General features: G+C 47.2%; 1 protein-coding gene across 3 annotated transcripts in view; it reads right to left on the bottom strand.

The window, feature by feature from the left end:
• Positions 1-8,186: 8,186 nt before the first annotated feature.
• Positions 8,187-18,074, bottom strand: part of fermt2 (FERM domain containing kindlin 2) — a 38,061-nt gene continuing 28,173 nt past the window's right edge. For 2 of the 3 annotated variants that reach the window (XM_062468691.1, XM_062468694.1), the window contains 9 exons: positions 16,895-17,029; positions 16,412-16,461; positions 15,604-15,728; positions 15,382-15,488; positions 14,970-15,191; positions 12,438-12,458; positions 11,444-11,568; positions 11,131-11,272; positions 8,187-10,611 (listed from right to left, as the gene is read on the bottom strand). In XM_062468691.1, the coding sequence (XP_062324675.1) occupies positions 10,438-10,611; positions 11,131-11,272; positions 11,444-11,568; positions 12,438-12,458; positions 14,970-15,191; positions 15,382-15,488; positions 15,604-15,728; positions 16,412-16,461; positions 16,895-17,029 (1,101 nt within the window). In that variant the 3' untranslated portion in view covers positions 8,187-10,437. The remainder of the gene's footprint in view (positions 10,612-11,130; positions 11,273-11,443; positions 11,569-12,437; positions 12,459-14,969; positions 15,192-15,381; positions 15,489-15,603; positions 15,729-16,411; positions 16,462-16,894; positions 17,030-18,074) is intronic. The other variant, XM_062468693.1, reaches the window with a different exon arrangement.

Here is an 18,074-nt window from a genome sequence, read left to right as displayed (position 1 = left end):
CACATTACAATACCTTACTTGTTATGAGACAATTTAGCTTAATATAAGCTATCATTCTAAACACAAGTTGTTAGAAACTTGTTTATAACTTGTTTAGACAAGTTTAGAATGAGATCATGGGTGTCAAAGTGCACACTGTACCTGTCAGACCTGAGCAAACTGTCAGACCCGAGCTGTCAATCAAGTAGCAGACAGAATTATGGCACATTTAGTCCTCCATATCTTAGTAGCCAGGTGTTGCCAGCCTGTTTGCATTTGTTCCTTCAGCCATACCAACAGCCTACCACTCATTGGATGGGTCTCTCTCTCTGTCTCTCTCTGTCTCTCTCTGTCTCTCTCTGTCTCTCTCTGTCTCTCTCTGTCTCTGTCTCTGTCTCTGTCTCTGTCTCTGTCTCTGTCTCTGTCTCTGTCTCTGTCTCTGTCTCTGTCTCTGTCTCTGTCTCTGTCTCTCTCTCTCTCTCTCTCTCTCTCTCTCTCTCTCTCTCTCTCTCTCTCTCTCTCTCTCTCTCTCTCTCCATGATAAGCCTCATCTCCTACAATGTTAAAATAAAAAGACCGCTTTGAACCCAAGAAAACTGACTAGGGACAGTAACTTGGCACAAAAACATCCAGAAATCAAATAGGAATGCTCAGTACTTAAATGGTTTTCAAAGCTTCCTTGAGATCATTTTACAAACGCCTGGGCAATTTTGGGGGTTTTCACACAATTACAAACCATGCAAACCATCTGGCTGACCATGCGGAAAGCATTCATTCAAAGCAATTCATATTTGACAAGAGTTACTGTAGCTTTGGGAGACTTTGGGAGACTTTCTTTTTTATCTCCACCTCCTGACTGTGTAGTCTGATTTACGATGGCCCTTCCACAGCTTGTACATTTGGACCTGTACGAAGGCACGTTCCTGCTCCATCCCTGAGTTTTTTGGGACAGCAGTAGAAGGTATGGCCGGCGTACAGACTGAAGGGGGAAGTTAATACTGTACTGGGAGTCAGGTGGCTGAGCGGTTAGAGAATCGGGCTAGTAATCTCAAGGTTGCCAGTTCGATTCCCGGCCGTGTCAATTGACGTTGTGTCCTTGGGCAAGGCACTTCACCCTACTTGCCTCGGGGGGAATGTCCCTGTACTTACTGTAAGTCGCTCTGGATAAGAGCGTCTGCTAAATGACTAAATGTAAATGTACTGAATGTCTCTGTTGTCCCCCACGTGGACCAAGCACACTCACTCAGTGGGTGACTCAGTTTCTCCAGCAGCTCTGTGTGGTTAGTGCACGTGGTGGTTGTGTGTGTGTGTAGGTGCGTGTGTGGTGTGTACTGCATGTGTGTGTTTCTGTGTTTATGTCTGTGTGTGTCAGAAGGAGAAAAACAGAGAAAAAAACAGCTGGGATCGAGGGGGGGGGGGGTGCAATGGAACGGGGTTGAAGAGCAGAAGTTGTTTCCTGCCCGCGAGTCTGGGAATTTGGGCAGCTGCAACCCTGTGGGGAGAGGCAGAGATGTGTGGAGTGCACGATGAAAGAAGCAAAACACTGCATGAAAGCAAGCCTTCTACGGCATTAGCCGTTCAAAATAACAAGGAGGTTGCTCAACAAGGTACGAAAGCAAGCTCCTTTTCTCAACGCTACGCAGAATCTTGGACGCTTCACCCCCTCAAACTGCCCCCAGGTTGTGCTCTCACTTTATAGACGGAGGTTTTCCACATGTGCTAAGGGGCTCAGCCAGCTCATCTTCTCCCGGGGTTCACCACGAGTGCTCACCCCCCCACTTGTACGGTAATGGAAAACATAAACATCCTTCCTGCCAGTGACATCATCCGCATGGAGCGGAGGGAGGCCGGAGGAGGGAGAGCAAGGCGCCCCGTTGTCCACGGAGAGCAGGGTAAACACCGGGGCTGGGCCGGCATGGAGAGGTCCCTCTGCTCCTACCGCCGGCCTCCTCTCATCTCCCCATGCAGCCAGATGGCTGCCTGTACACCACTCCATTACACACGCACAGACACACACACACACGCACACACACTCCATCCATCTACTGATCAAACGCAACACTCCAACGGTGTATTCATGTTTCTGGTTGTTTGTTCTGCAACATGTGATGTATAAATCAGGAGTTTACTTTTGGGTCATTAATACTTTACAGTGACAGAGGATTGTGATGTTACAATAGAATGTATAGGCTATCTCTAGGTGTCACATTCCCACTCTGGCCTTGACAGCGATTGAATGCGAGCATGTGTGTTTGACTGTGACTGTTTGGGTCGGTTTATCTTTGAACCAAACAGTCGTGGAGCATCAAACAGCAGTGTGCATGTTTTATTTTCTTTCATCAGAGTGCTTTTCTGGCTCTTGTTAGATTTAGACTTGGACAAGTCCCTCTTAATTTATATCAGTGTTGAGCCATGGAAAAAGGGTGTATGTGTCACGCTGAGAGGAGGGGTAGGACCCAAATGCAGGAGAGTATGCAGCCATGTTGGAAAAAAAGGTTTTATTCTCAAAACGGGAAACAGCTAGGGTACTCACACGGACAGGTATTGTAGGACAAGACAAAGACTGGACACAAAACAGAAACCTAAATACACAGAACCAAACGACACACAGGTGGACACAATGACGCTAACGAGAACGAGACACAGGTGAAGACAATGACAGGGAAACACTAGGGCAGGGCAAAACCAAAAACAAGGGGGGCACGGCTGTGGCCGTGACAGTATGTGTGTGTGTGTGTGTGTGTGTGTGTGTGTGTGTGTGTGTGTGTGTGTGTGTGTGTGTGTGTGTGTGTGTGTATGTTTGTGTGTGTGTGTGTGTGCGTGTGTGCATGTGTGCATCTGCGCATCTGCCCCTCTCATCGCATTTTCCTTTTGCAGGATTGATTCAGTGAATCACGTTGTTGGATTTGACTGCTAATGACACCTGGCTTTAAGTCTTCACATACAACTAATCCAACAATCATTGCTGTCACACAGTGACCCAGCATGCAGAGTAAAACAGCAGTAAAATGACTACCTTAATCATGTGGTGTTTTCTGCAGCTGGTCAGAGAGGCCCGTTCCTGCAGTTTGCTTGATGTCTGCACATTTCCCTCATTTCATTTCGCTTTCTTGCTGGAATGCATCTTAGGTAGACCACAAACTTGACTTGACGACAAGGCTCTTTGATACCTGAGGTCATTAGGCTCGGACTCGCTGTAGTGTGATAAGAGGAAATGCTTTGGTAAAGAACGCTCTGCTGAATGGACCCCACCGTTGTCTTCATATTACATCTATGCAAAGGTAATGGAGGTTAGGAGAGAATACTCAGTGACCTTCCAGAGCCACAACGAGTGCTGTGCTCTCTGTGACCAGCGCCAAGACAAGCACACGGGTGGACATTGGGTGCATTTTGGGCACTGATAAATGATGGCACACGTGAATGCTGGAGACCTTGCCAAACGTGTGCATGTAACCTGGCCTTCACCTTCAGTCAGTAACCCGGATACAGGGACAAGATACATTTTCCTGTTTTGTCATGATGTTCTTGCCTAATCATGTCACGGCTGAATGACTTTGCAGAAGAAATGCTCACCCAAAATGTGTTTGCTATCATAAGGGCGTGGATGTTTAGGAAAAAGCACTTTAATTCGTCTTTGGTCAATTTAAGTAAGTAAGACTTTATTTATATAGCACTTTTCATACAAGAATTGCAGCTCAAAGTGCTTATGCAGGCCCTAACTGGAGTGTAGGGCATACAGTAATGGATTTTAGTATGTTTCAATCAATCAGTTTAGGATTATGGGATGACATTTGCTTTGAATCCCTGATTGACATGATCCATCTATGAGGGAAAGTTGATTAAACACTTGTTTGTTCAAGTGAATCATTCATCCCGCACTTGAAAAACCAATAGTTCATTAAAGAGTGACTTAGAAGGGGGACAGTTTGTGTTTCCCCTGAACACAAACTGATGAACCAGATTGTGCACATTTTTACCCATTCCTTATACTTGAAGAGTGAGAGTAGTATGACTCTGAAGTGCCGGTCCTAGCAACATATGAAGTTGATGGCCTTCTGCAGGGTCTGTCACAGCTGCAGATGCTTCATTTCCAATCAGACCCATGACCCTTGATTTAGTGTGTGTGTGTGTGTGTATTCTATCTTGTCCCCTGTAGGCAGTAACCTACTCAGTCTTGGCCCTTTATTGTTTTGCTGTCAGATAACCGCCAGAGAGAGCTAATTTAGCCAATCAATAGACAGAAGACCGCGGATATTGCAAGGACCCTAGGATCCAATTCTATTTTCCGAAGTCCAATTTGGTCTTTATTGCAGTTAGGGTAGGAGGAGGCACATGGCGACTGTGTCCTATCCTAACTGCAGGGGATAGTGAGGAGACAGACAAATTGGGGGGCACTATGACCCTGGGATGGATGGCACAGGTCAGACCCAATGCCCATTTTACCTCTGAAGTCGGAATTTCAGAGAGGTGCAGGGTTGGACTGGCCGTCGGGAGAGTCGGGAGATTTCCCGAACGGCCGGTCAAACGGCTGCGGCATAATGCAATATATATATATATATATATATATATATATATATATATATATATATATTTATTCATTTAGCAGACGCTTTTATCCAAAGCGACTTCCAAGAGAGAGCTTTACAAAGTGCATAGGTCACTGATCATAACAACGAGATAGCCACAAAACATTGCGAGTAGCCAAAACATGGAGCACACATTGTGAACAACCAAAATAAGTGCCAAAGGGAAGAACCATAAGAGCATGTAGTTAAACAAGTTACAATTAAACAACATGAACTGCTATAAGTGCAAGTGTACCTGTGGAAAAAAGCAAGCAACAATAATAAAAACAATATATCACAGCGAGTACAAAAATGACCCATACCCCAGTACAAAAATATATAATAATACACGGTCGTGGGCCGGTCTGCGTTTCAAATTTCCGGGACGTTTTTCAGTCCCAGTCCAGGCCTGGAGAGGTGTCACATAAGTGACATGGGCAGGCAGGCCATGAACAGATGATTAGGATGCATGGTGTCTAAGAGAGAGCCGGGTGGGTTGTGGTGGTGATAGGGTTCTTGTCTGTTGCAATGATTAAGTGGAAGTATCTCCCATTGATTTCCATTCAATTCTAAATACCCTTTAAAGCTTATGAGGCCTGTGTTGAAGGAATTCTTTCCTGCATGTTACTGTCCTGTACCACTGGCCCTCCACACAATCCCACAGTCATGCCCTCCTCCACATAAACAACCCAAAACAACTTAATTTGCCTAGATTAGACCGGTTCCTTGGCTTTTCTTGTCCAAGGATCCGATTACTGCTGACACTTTCTTGTTTGTGTTTGTCTATAGCGTGGGCCTGAGCCTTACATACCAACTGAATGAACAGGGAGATGTTCCCATAATGCCCCTGGGCTAGGTCCCAGCAGGCACACACATGCTCAAGCATTCACACACAGTTTATTATTTTATTATACAGTTTTGTGCCCTTTACACCTGCCCTTTAGACAGCATTACCTGAGGTGATAAAACAAGATTTACCCGAATGAAACCTTTACCGGTTGCGATAAAGTAAATGAGACCATTTTGTATAACAATGCCTTAAGCTCCTCTGAGAGGACTCTGTAAAAAGAACAGGAGGGAAATTCAATATTTTCCCACATTATGACTGGGAAAACATTTTAAACTGTTTCACTTAGTGTTAGACAGAATTGTTTACTATTTGAAATAGTATACTGTGTCAGTGAGTACTGTTTACTTTTCCACTACTGCAGGTTGCCAGTAAAATGTACTGTACAGTTACAACAAGAAATTAGAGAGAGTGAGCGAGACAGAAAAAGATAGAGAGAGAAAGGAAGATGACAGACAGAGAGCGTGAGTGAGAGAGTAAGACAGAGAGAGAGAAGTGTGTGTGTGTTTCAGTGAACACAGGGCATGCTCGCATGTGACATGATGTAAGAATGTTGGCTGGTGTGACAGGCCTATCTCATCACCATAAACGCCATGTGATGTAACCGTATTATGGAGAGCCCCTTGGCCCCCGCTGTCGGTCCCCCAGGGGCCAGATCATCCATTGAGTAGGCCGGCCCATCCCACAGAGAGAGGGCCTGATTCTGGGGACATGAAAGGAACTGTGATGTGGTTGAGTGGTTGAACTGAGGAGGTGTGATGTTTTCATTATTAATTGTGCAGGTAATTGATCATGTTTCTGTGTCTGCATGGTATGATGTAGAATGTGATCACCCCACCGGGGGAGACTTCTCTGTGAAACTTCCAAGAGTCCTTTATCAAGAGAAAGTTTAGAAAGATGTGTCGTCAATCAGCTCTCATGCTCACAATTCCATGCTTGTGAATGAAAACCAATTCTAAGTTGTACAGAAGACTTGTATTGTGTTGAAAAATCCAGGAGGTTAGGTACAGCCCTCATGCTCATAATTCCATGATTGTGAGGTTAAGTAATAAACAATCAACAACTTCCAAAAGTATATGACTGTTTGAGTGCACATTTTGTATTGGCTGGTTCTGTTCTGGAAGGGATGAAAATACCTCTAAGTGATGCATTCGATTTTCCAACAGACTGGAAAGAAGTCATCTTTATCAAGCCGACTGCCAACAACTCCTGGCTTGAAGACCGTCGACATGAGGGAATGCACGCCGCACTCACAGACTGGAAACAGACATAAGGCTGTACTTGTGTGTGTGTGGGTGTGACCACACAGAGGCTATTTTTCAGAAGATATGATGTTTCATCGGCCTCTGCGGTCCACTCAGCTAATTCTGTCTGAATCTGTCTACGCTCTGACGATCACTGTGCAGATCACCCATCGTGCTGAGGTGGGATACAAGGTCTACTAGCTGACAACAGGATTTCACGAGTTCAGTAATCACACCGTAGATTGAATAGATAGCTTTTATTGAAGCAGAGCTGGTAGCAGAGCTGGTAGCAGAGCCAAGCCCGATGGTGGAGGAGGCCGGTAGCAGAGCCGGGCCTGGTGTCCGGGCATGGACTCGGGATGTGGCGGAGAGTCCTAATGGGTCACGGCCGAGCAGCAGCTCAAGCAGATCCCCTGGGAAGCCTGGATAGATGACAGGGAGAAGCAGAGAAGAAAGGGAAGGGTGGGAGGGTGACAACAACATGCTAGCACAGGGACCAGAGGAATGGAAGATACTTTATACAGAACTCTTAATTGACCAAAGGGAGTTTGGTCGCATTCTTCCGTGCTTTACTGGGCTGATGCGTATTAGTTTGATTGGAGAAGGAGGAGTCTTGGTGTGCCACCTTCCTCCCGAATTTTAGTTAACCCTTTCAGGCCTAACTCCATATGTGGAACATAAAAAAGAGAACTGGCTGATTGCTTCACTTCACTCCAGGAACTCCACAGTGTGAATGACAAACTTGAACTCAGTCAACAAGCGCAGGGATGAAGAAGAGAGAGCAGGTGGTAGGCTGTCATAATTCCATGGAACAGTCCAGGATGTAAACATTGCATCTATTTGCCTTTTACTTTGGTCTTCAAACAGGGCATTTTTATTACCATTCATGTTTTATTCAGAGAACAACTTCCGGGTCCACCTGAAGTTATTTTGATTTAGAAACAGGTCCCAGGCCGTTTTTCAGTCCCAGTCCAGACCTGCTGCACGGTACAGCCGAGTCATTGAAACTGCTGGTCTGAAATAGACCTAAACATTTTGATGGAAACTATGTAGTTTCCTTACACCCATCCTACATGGGTGTAAGGAAACTACATCAGGCTCCAACATCTGGCTCCACTCTTCCTCCCTGTAAGGTCCCAAGGAGAGCGGGCACTCGGTGGCCAGGACTCTTCCTCCATCACCACGACCACCTCCGCCTCCTCCCACAACTGGGCAGGTGGTGACAGAAGAACAGATGGATGGACGTACAGGTGGTTGCCACGACGGCGCAGCCGGTAGCGGGAACAAATCTTGGAATGTGGACCAAAGGAGGTGGGGCTCCTAACCTCATCAATCTGCCACTCAATTTCCATGGCGATGCTAGGTAAACAAGACAGCTTTAAAAACAGAGAGCCTAGGAGACGTTTGGACTCCAGCCTGGAGGAAGCCTTCTGTGGTGTGGAATAAGGATGTGTTTGTACTGCCCTCTAGTGGACATTCATAAATACTGCAAAAAGGATTAATTATCTGTCCTCAGACATGTTGGACACATTCAATGATGAACAATCCAACTTAAATAAAAATTATTTTTATTTTTTAAAATAAATGCATTTTTACAGTCTGTCAACAGCAGGCCATGCTCTGCTGTTCTGGACATCGGAGGCAAACGAGAAACTAAAAGCATGTTACAGGAGGAGAAAGAAAACAGACCAAGCCTGTTTGTTTTTCTCGACTTCAGTACATTTTTGTCTCAAACTCCAGGGTCTAAACTAAAAGGGTCTCCTTCATACCAAAAAGCAAAAAAAAAAATATTCACAAATAAAAGCTACAATTGTGATAAAACCTGTGTAAGTGATATATCTTTAAAAAGGCACTGAACAGAGTATGATTTTTGCAGCAACAGTGGTAGTTCAAGGAGAGTGGGGAGAGAAGCAACTCAGTGCTGAAACTTCTAGAACATAAATGAAGAAATGTACTTTAGCTTATAGGAGAGAGGCAACATGTCAATGTTTAAGAGTAATAATTAAAACAATATTGTGTAATAACAAATCAAAATCCTACCAACCTGGAGTTTGAGACTAGTGTTATCGTCATATATATTTATAATATCTTCATCTTAAAAACTCAATAAGACTGTAACATTGGCAGGCACAAAATCTTCAGACTACACAATGTTGACAGATGGCTTTTCCCCCTCTTTTCTGGAAACACAAATACACTTCCAAAAGAACAGAAAAAGCAGCAACAAAAAAACAACAACTGTACAATTCTATAAAACCTGTGTTTTTACATTAGTTACAAAAAACTAATACTTCATTTACTGTTCCTTCATACAGAAGACAAAAAAGAAAGAAAAAACAACAGACTTTGCATATTCATTCTTCAAACTGGGTGCCCTATTGCTGGTGCATCATGAGAAAACGGTATGTATTCATAATAACAACGATAATAATACTTGATGGTGTAAGATAAAGAATGGCAGTAAGGTAAAACGGAGAGCTGCAGAAGGCTACAGTCATGTCTGGCAGCCCTATGACTGTGTTGTACATGCAGTGCTGACCTGACTACCAGGCTGGGCCCCACCTACACATGCTATTGACACTTACTTGGCAGCTCTAGACGGGTGGTTAAACAGCTAGAGATAGATAGACAGAGACAGTTTGGCAAACTACCTTCAATGATACCGCCAAAAGTTCCAAAACAGCAACGACAGATGGACATCAGAAGCCTGGGTGCTAGTTTCTAGAACACAGCCCCCCCAGTGAGGCCCAATCACACAGTTTACTAGAGTTACTCAATACAGAACAGACCACATCATCGCTTCTAGCATACTCTGACAAGAAAAGACGACAACTCATAGAACAGGACATGTACCTACAGCTTATTCTTCATCAAAGAGACCGTCGATATACTGTAGAAGTGCTTACAGGAGACTTTATATGGACTAGGGGGATGGGAGAGAATCCTTCATTGAGAGGAAAGTGTGGACACGCATTGGCCAGAAGCCAATCTCTCACAACACATCTTTGCTTGGAAAGAGGTGATATCCTATAATCTTGGCTACCACTACTTCCTATATAGTGTTTGTGTGTGTATGTGAGCGTGTTTGTGTTTTGTGTGTGTGTTAGGAGTAAATAATAAAATAAGAAAGAATATCATTAGCGGGACCACATGTTAAGTAACATGACCATTAGAACGCAGTCACTTTATCACACAGTCCACGCCTCGCTAGAATGAAGTCAGAACACAACCATAAACAGGGACAGATAGATAAGATAGATGGATAAATAAATAACTGGATTGTTCATAAGCACTGATGCATTGGTTTATAGTCTGGTCGGATTCTTGTAGCTGACAAGGCCCCTGGTGTCAGCTTCTTTATACAGTCACAGTGAACACACTCAGAGTCTTTGGGATGGAGAGCACTCCTTGGTTCTGATAGGTTGTCAGTAATGGACGTAGTGTTGGGGCCGGCCCCCTGAGTCTAGGAGTAGGTCGGGAGAGGTGGACAGAGGGGTTGTGGGAACTTCCTGTGTAAGGCTTATGATGTCATGGGGGAGGCCAGAAAAGGTCAGAGGTCAACAGAGTTCATCTGGACCGCGTTGAGCTGTGTTAGTATTTTACAAAAAACAGTCAGCGTTAAGGCGAGGGGGGAGAATAAAGATTAAAACGGTCAGATTCTTAATCATGGCAAAGTGGCCCAGCATCGGGCTCTGAACACGATTCCAAAAATGTTAAAGACCAAAAAAATATAATAAAATAAACCAAATAGATCTATAGCCCTTCCACCCCACCCAGACCCCTGGGGGTTGCCGGGGGCAACTCAGACCCAGCCGCTGGTCAGCTTGTAGAACATCTCCTCGTCCAGAGACTCGTTCTGGTCCTTGGCGCGCGTGGACAGGAAGATGTAGCCCCCGATGAACTCATGCACCACCTTGCAGTCCACCTCCGCACAGATGAATGCCAGGCTGGGCTCGTCTGCAAACTCCACCGTCACCTGGGGAACGGGCACAGAGGGATTTGGGTTACAGTGAACACGCAGACACTGTCTTGCTAGATAGTTTTACCAGGACACCACGGAGATTTACTCATTAAAGACAAAGACTAAGGCTGTCAAAGTGATAACGTGGATGTCATGTTATGCAAAATGGACAATATCTGTTTTGTGTTGTTAATTGATTTCCAGTAATATACTGTACATATATTTGCACAAAGACAGCATCTTTATTTCCCACTCCCAGGTTGATGGTCTTAAAAATGTGAATGTCCCTTTAAGGTGAATTTTGTGATTAATCACGGTGACACCTTTTCAATTTCTTGACGGCCAAAAAGAAGACACTTTCTGAAGATGTGTTACAGCCAACATACAATGGCACCATCCCTACTGACAGGGCTGACTGTGAAACGTGTCAATCTGAGGTGTGTACGTGTCTGAAGTCCTGTTCGTGTGAGGGTATAGGTGTGTGTGTGTGTGTGTGCGCACACAGTCCTACTGTTCACCCTCGAAGCCTCCTACCATTTTGATCTCCCAGTTGACGTTCCACTGCTTCATGTTGCTGAAGCGCCAGGTCTTGATGGCGTCCCCAGTGCTGGCGTCCATCCGGATCAGACGGTTGTAGGTGATGCCAATCAGCTCCTCCCTCTTTCCTCCCTGGAACCTGGGAACCATGACAGACATCATTTGTCATGTGAGGTTGGAATTGTGTGTATGTATTTTTTACTTTGGACGCATATGCTGAGTGAATCCATGTCAAATGGATAAACGTTTTAGAGTGGGAGGGAAGGGTGTGTGAGGTGGGATATGATTGGTGCATGGGGAGGGGACTGACTTGGCCAGGAAGTGGGTGATGCCAAACTCGGGAAGGGACTGCCACGCCTGGATGAAGCGCATCTTGGCCTCAATCAGGCTCATCTGGGCCACGTTCTGGTGTGCCTCCAGGATCCGGGCTGAGATCTGTCCAAACACACACACACACTCACAGGTTATTGATATCAACGTCGAAACACACCCCTGCTTTGAAATGAAACTACTGATGCACACACTGCTCTTCCAACACCGCACTAAAACCCCGCCGTTCAACCCAAACTAAAACCACCACTACCCCACGTCCCACCAACACCCTACACCTCCCCGTGACCCCAGGAGGGCACCAGGGGTCGGCCCAGAGCCGGAGTGCTGCTGTAGTAAAAGAAAATTGTACAGCTGCTCATTTCACACAGCAGAGCAACAGAGAAACACTCAAAAGAGACTGACTGAGGTTAATGAGCCATGGAGAGGACCCCACCTCTGTGTGTATGTGTGTATTGTGTGTGTATTCCTTTATAGCCCTAAAGCTGTCCTGTGAGGAGGACAGCCCAAACCTTTAACATGAGTCATTGATGAGCAGAGCACAGATGTGAAGACCTGGCTCTGCAGGACCCACATCGCTCTCCGCTAACTCCTGAGAAACGGTGTATTTTAGTGCGACATGGACTAGACTAAGGTTAGACTAGTTGTCTACCGGAACGGACGAATGTGACAGTTAAACGTGTGTTAGTAGTGGAAGAACAAATGGGAAACTAGCATGAAAAAGGTGATATAAAAGTTGCAAAATTAACTGGGTGCAACTAAGGGTCGATACTGGTAAATTAAATTATACCACTGTTGTGGTTTAGTAAGACAACCAAAGCTCTGGAAAGTGTCCTTCATTGGCATTGACACACAGCATTCCTGTAGACAACAATTCTGTATTTTTCTCAATAGAATGTCATTGTATTGGAAGCGGTCTACCAAGACGTCTACTAAATGTTAGTTTCCAGAACTCCACACACATCTTGACTTACCAAGTCCCTGATATAGCCAGGCTGAAGGGAGGGAGGGGGAGATGGAAGGAGGGTGCAGAAGAGAAAAGGGAGGAGGAATAAAGAAGAAAAAAACAAAAAACAAAAAGCAAGTAAGAACACAGCCATGGACAGAAAAACAAAAAAGGTATGAATACAGTTTGAATTCCAGGTAGCAGAGCTGCAATCGTAACAGGGTAAATGAAAGGCAGGTGAAGGGGGGGGCTCGGTGGGGGGTGGTGCATGCAGCAAGGCAGAGGCACAGGCAGAGGCACAGGCAGAGGCAGCAGCAGCAGCCACAGTGTTTGCAGGTCAGGTCTGTCAGGGCAGGCAGAGAAGGTTAGCACACATCATACTTTCTGGCACGCCAGTAGGAATGCACTCCAATGATAATCGAAGCCAACTGAAAACCATAGCTACTGTCATGAAAAATACTTAAAATCCAGGGCAGCATCAACCTGCATTTAAGTCAATTGTGTGAGTTGGTCAGTCAGCACGATGACTTTCAACATGCAGTGTCCTGCTGGTCCACTAGGTGGCAGTGCAGTCCCAGGGCATCTTCCACAGGAAGTATCAGGAGCTGGAAGTGAGGGCTCCACGTCCCTGTTTGTTATTGTGCATGTCCCCATCTGCTTTCCCCCTTATAGAAAACTAGATGTTTGGTCAGAAACCAATCCAAGTCCACTCCCAGAGATCAAAATATTCTCGTGTGCATCCGCTGGGAACTGTAGCACGGAAGTCCCACTGGGGGTGGGGGTGGGGGGGGTCACGGGGCAGGAGAGGAGAGGAAGTCCAAGTCCAGTTGGGGGAAGGAGGGAGAAGAGAGCCAGCGCCCAGCTGACTGCGAGACAGGAGAGGGTTTTCCCTGATTCTCTTCCCCCTCAGCATTCCCAAGCTGGGCTGACTTCCTGATGCTCCGCGCCCGCTGCTGATTGCTCCACTGACATACGCACACACACACGTAAAAGCATAAGCGCACACACACAAACAAACACAAGCAAACATTTTGAACACTCTGTTCCAGCTCCAGACCACCCATCCTCACCACTGCACTGGTCTAGGCCAAGAAGAATACCACTGACACGTTATGTCTTGGGGGGGCTTTTCTGACCAGGATACCGGGCTGGACTGGATCAGAACTGGACCAGGACCAGAACCCCCAGGAATGAGAAGCAGGCAAGGACCGGTTCTACTTCAGGGCCGTGATCTGCCTCTCACTTCACACACACTGACGGCGCTCTTTTTCTACTCCTCTGTTTTCCTGTTTTGAAGTGATCGCTGGGGGCCATCGAAGGACCCAGCCCCCGCTCCGCCCCCGCTCCGCCCTCTGACCCCCCTTTTAGTCTCTCTGTTCTAGAACACAGACGTTCCACAGCGAGACTGCCAAGCACAGCAGACATCCCCATGGCTGTTGGTTCATCCCATCTTAGACATTTCCTGTTTGACGAGTCCCCCCCTGCCCTCCCATCACTCCCCTCTCTCTCTCTTTCCCTCCCTCTCCCATATCCCTCCGCCATTTCCCCCTCTCCCTGTCCACCCCCTTTTCTTTCTCTCCCTCTCTCCCCATCCCCTCTCTTTATAGAGGTCTAGCGGATGTGAATATTCGGTTCCAGACTCAGACTAGCCCTTAGTCATCACTAACCGACAGCCCCACCCCCTTAGCAACGGTCCACGTTTCCTACACAGCATAATGACTACCAGACACAGTGAGCGAGAGGCTATGACACTGACAGGCATGCAGTCAGACCTTCCAGTGCAAGCACGTGCAAACACACACACACACAGGCCTATTACTTGTAGGAGAATCTACTAATTATAGTGCTACTTTCTTGTCAGCTTAATGTAAGCGAAACTCTGCTGTGAGTGCTAAGTGGCTCAAGATTCGTTTTGGCCTGTCAGCCACCGTCAGCCACGACTGCAGATGTGACAGCATGAGCATCAATGCTGTCCCTTATTTCTCAATGATCAGGAATTATGGGAGGAATAAAAGGGATTGCATTGGAGCCGAGACACAGACTTGGAGCTTGTATCTTTTCTCCAAGCCAATCAGGGTGGGTGTGAGAGCACAAGCCGCTGTCCTGGGTTCCCCCCCGGGGAGAGCCAGAGGGAACAAGGGGAGGTGTGAGCGAGGGAGGGAGGCTGCATTCCAGTGCAGGACAGCCCAGATTCCAGGAGGCGCCCAGCTGGTAAGCATCATCAGACACCGCCTCCGCCTGACCTCAGCCTCCGCTGCCCCACCCCCTTCCATCACACCAATGCACAACCTCCCCTGGGAAAAACACACACCCTTCCACATGCGTCTCCACCATCTACCAGAGCTTCCTCTCCTGTTCCCTAACCCCTCAAAGACATCAACTTTGTTTTCCTGCAAACAGTCTATGCTATGCGAATCAACAACATCCTGCGATCCACATAGGTTACAAGCAGCATCTTTCAAGTTAGCTAGCATTTCACTAGCTGTGGTTACCTTTAGCCAGGGGGATTTATCTGAGGTTAAATAGTTAGGGCGTAGGCTAGGCTAATCTGTCAGTCTACCTGCTTGTTCTTGTACTTCTTCAGGTAGCGTGGGGACACCAGGCACTCGGGGTTGATGTCCGTGGTGATCGGCTCGGCGATGAGCTGGGAGTCTGGATTCATGTGCTGCATCTTGAGGAAGGAGAGAATGTTCTGGACCTCCAGGTTGTACGAGCTATCCGCCATTGTCTTCCCCTTGGAGGCCAGGCGACAGGCCGCCATCCAGTGGGCGTACTGCTTCTCCTGGTGGGGGGAGGGAGAAGGGGGGGAGTCTGAATGTGACGCTTCAATTGGACATGTGTTCATTATATGCTAATAAGGTGTTGGTCACAGTTTAGGATTTATACAACACTTATTTCAAAGTGTTGCGTGCATGACACTGCAGCGCGCCTGTCCTCCAGTCAGCTAGAGGGAGCCGGAAAGCACGACTCACGTTGTCACACCGCAGCCAGATCTCATTCATCCCGTCGGCCACAGGAATCAGCAGCTTGATGTTGAATTTCTGACCAGAGATGTTGACATCTGGGGTCACCTCGCATCCTGAGAGGAGACACGAGAGGTCAGTACCGAGGTCACACCACACCATTCATCACCAACGATGTCCTTAGAATAGAAATGGTTGCCGTGTTGAGTGTGCGTGTGTGTAATTCTGCACCTCTAAGATTCATCTGGTTCGCAGGCGTCCCGTGGGCCTCCTCTTTGCTTTTGTAGCAGGAGATTGTGATGTCCTTGAACGTGCACCAGTACAGCTTGTAGCCCTTCAGTGTCAGCTTCTTTGGCCTGAGAGAGAGAGACCAAGAATGTGTTAAGATTCCCCCCCCGCACGACAGTCAAAACCATCAGTGACAACAGAACCATTTTTCTTTTCACCCAAGTAACAGCGAAGGAGGGAGAAAGGGGAGGCGATAGGGAGGGAAGACTGCATGCTCAGCCTTCTCCGGGACAGACCTTAGTCAGCACTCGGGGTGGGAGTACTGCCAACAGCGGGCATGAACATTAATGGGAAGAAACTCACAGTGAAACCTCTTGATCAACCCTGCATCTTTTATGAGACCATCAAACCACAAGAGCTACCTGCGAGTCAGCGAGGGCCTGTGTCCAACAAGTAGACCGCCTCATGTGGTTTGGCTTCTTAGGTGTCCCACAGCTACAAGCTGTAAAATCCCAGACTTTTCAGTCAGTGTTCCTAGGTAGGACTGACTCTGGACCATCTCAGTGTGACACAACACAGACAGCCGCTCTCCTATTAAACAAGACCAGCCTCGGTCACCTGATCATAGATTCCCTTGGCCCCTGCATTCTTCAAATGCACACGTAAGTGCCTAAGCACACACGCATGATCCTACACACGCTTACACACACAAGCTCAGACACACACGGTTGCTCGTGATCAAGGGGGAAAGTGGATCCCAGAGGATGCTCGAGTCAGGGTCGGCTGGAATATTTGATGTTCAAGAACTTACTTGAAAACCTTCACGTAGTCGGCCAGCTCAGGGATGGATGTGATGTCCCCCTGGCAGGAAGGGAAGGACACAGTTATCGAGAGTTTGTTGAACACTGATAATAGAACAGGGTTCTGCATAACCACAAAACCTCAAACTTTTAAGCACGACATTGCCAGCATGGTCAGAAAGTCTTTGTAGGATTGCGATAGCGGTGGTTGTGTAACATCTGAAAACCACCACTTCCTCTGATAAGCTATATAAACTATGCAAGTTGACAGGGCAGGACCACAACAATGGGCGTCAGTGCAGCAGTGATATATAGCTGGCCAAACAGAACCTAGCCCTGTGAATGCTGCCGCATCGAAAGAGCGCCAGGGCTGAGCAGATTGAATGTGTGCGAGGAGGTCATCATTCACTCCTTCAGGGCGAGTATTGAAGGTGGAGGTGTGGGTCTGTTTTGTAGTCTAAGGTGTGTGCTTGTGTGTGTGCGTGCGTAGCTACCAGTGTGTTGGAGGTCTTGCCCCCCTCCAGAGTGATCTCCAGGTCAGAGAGGGCAGCGTCCACCTCGTCCACCTCCTTCTCACTGTTGTTCATGTGATTGTCTGAAGACATGATGGACAGCTTGTTGATGTGGTACTGTCCGGCAGAAAGGAGGGCGAGAGAGAGAGAGGGCGAGAAAGAGGGCGAGAGAGACAGCGAGAGATATAACGGATTATAAATCGATGAAACAGGTCAATAATAAACACACAAATCAACTACCTAATGCATATTCTTCTCTGTACATATGGAATGGATACTGGCTCTCTGGAGGCCAATGACTGTGGGAGTAGACGAGTTGATTTATTAAAAGGAAGTGAGTGGGAGGGATTCTGCAGCCTCAGCAGATCTCTGTGGGGGTCGCTGAGACGGTCTCTCTGTAGCAGGACCACATGTGAGCGGGGTGTGGGGGCGTCAGCCACGGGGGGACCTTACATCATGGAGGTACCATGTAGCTCAGCTCAGAATCCTGGTAGGAGACGCAAGTGTAGAAACTAGGACCGCCCCATCACAGGGAGAACCTCACCATGGTGTTCCCCGGTGGACCGAAGCCTATGACTCACTGACATTAAACACTACTTGTTGACAAACGGTATTTATACTGTCCACCCCCCCCCCCTCTCTACACCCCCTCAATATATGAATGAACAGCTGCCTGGGGGGAGAGGGAGGCATGGGCGGGATAGGATTGAGAGAGGGAGAGAAAGAGCAGGAAAGAGCGGAGAAAGTGAGAGGGAGAAAGAGAGGGGGTTCAGAGAGACAGGCTGAGAGAGGGTGAGAAAGAGCAGGAAAGAATTGAGCGAAAGCGAGAGAAGAAGAGGGTTGAGAAAGAGTAAGCTTGTGAGAGAGCGTGTGAGAAAGAGAGCGAGAGTGAGAGAATGGGGGAGCTGTGTATTTCAGGCCCTAGCCAGCTAGGGTTACAGTATGTAGGACAAAGGCTTCTCCATGTCACCATGATGTCTCCACCTCAGACCCTTGCTGTACATTGACACTGCCTTTTAAGCCTGCCAACTGTGTGTGCGTGTGCGGTGCTATATGGTGATTGGCAGAACTTGCTCTGGGCCTAATATCCTCCTCTGGGCAGCCTTCCAGATACAGGCTTGACTGTCAATATCTAGGTGCTAAATTTATCCCTACTATCATA

The sequence above is a fragment of the Osmerus eperlanus genome, chromosome 9, assembly GCF_963692335.1.
Source record: "Osmerus eperlanus chromosome 9, fOsmEpe2.1, whole genome shotgun sequence".
Classification (NCBI taxonomy): Eukaryota; Metazoa; Chordata; class Actinopteri; order Osmeriformes; family Osmeridae; genus Osmerus; species Osmerus eperlanus.
Note: the sequence above shows the minus strand (reverse complement) of the source record. Positions and strands in the feature narration are given on the sequence as shown.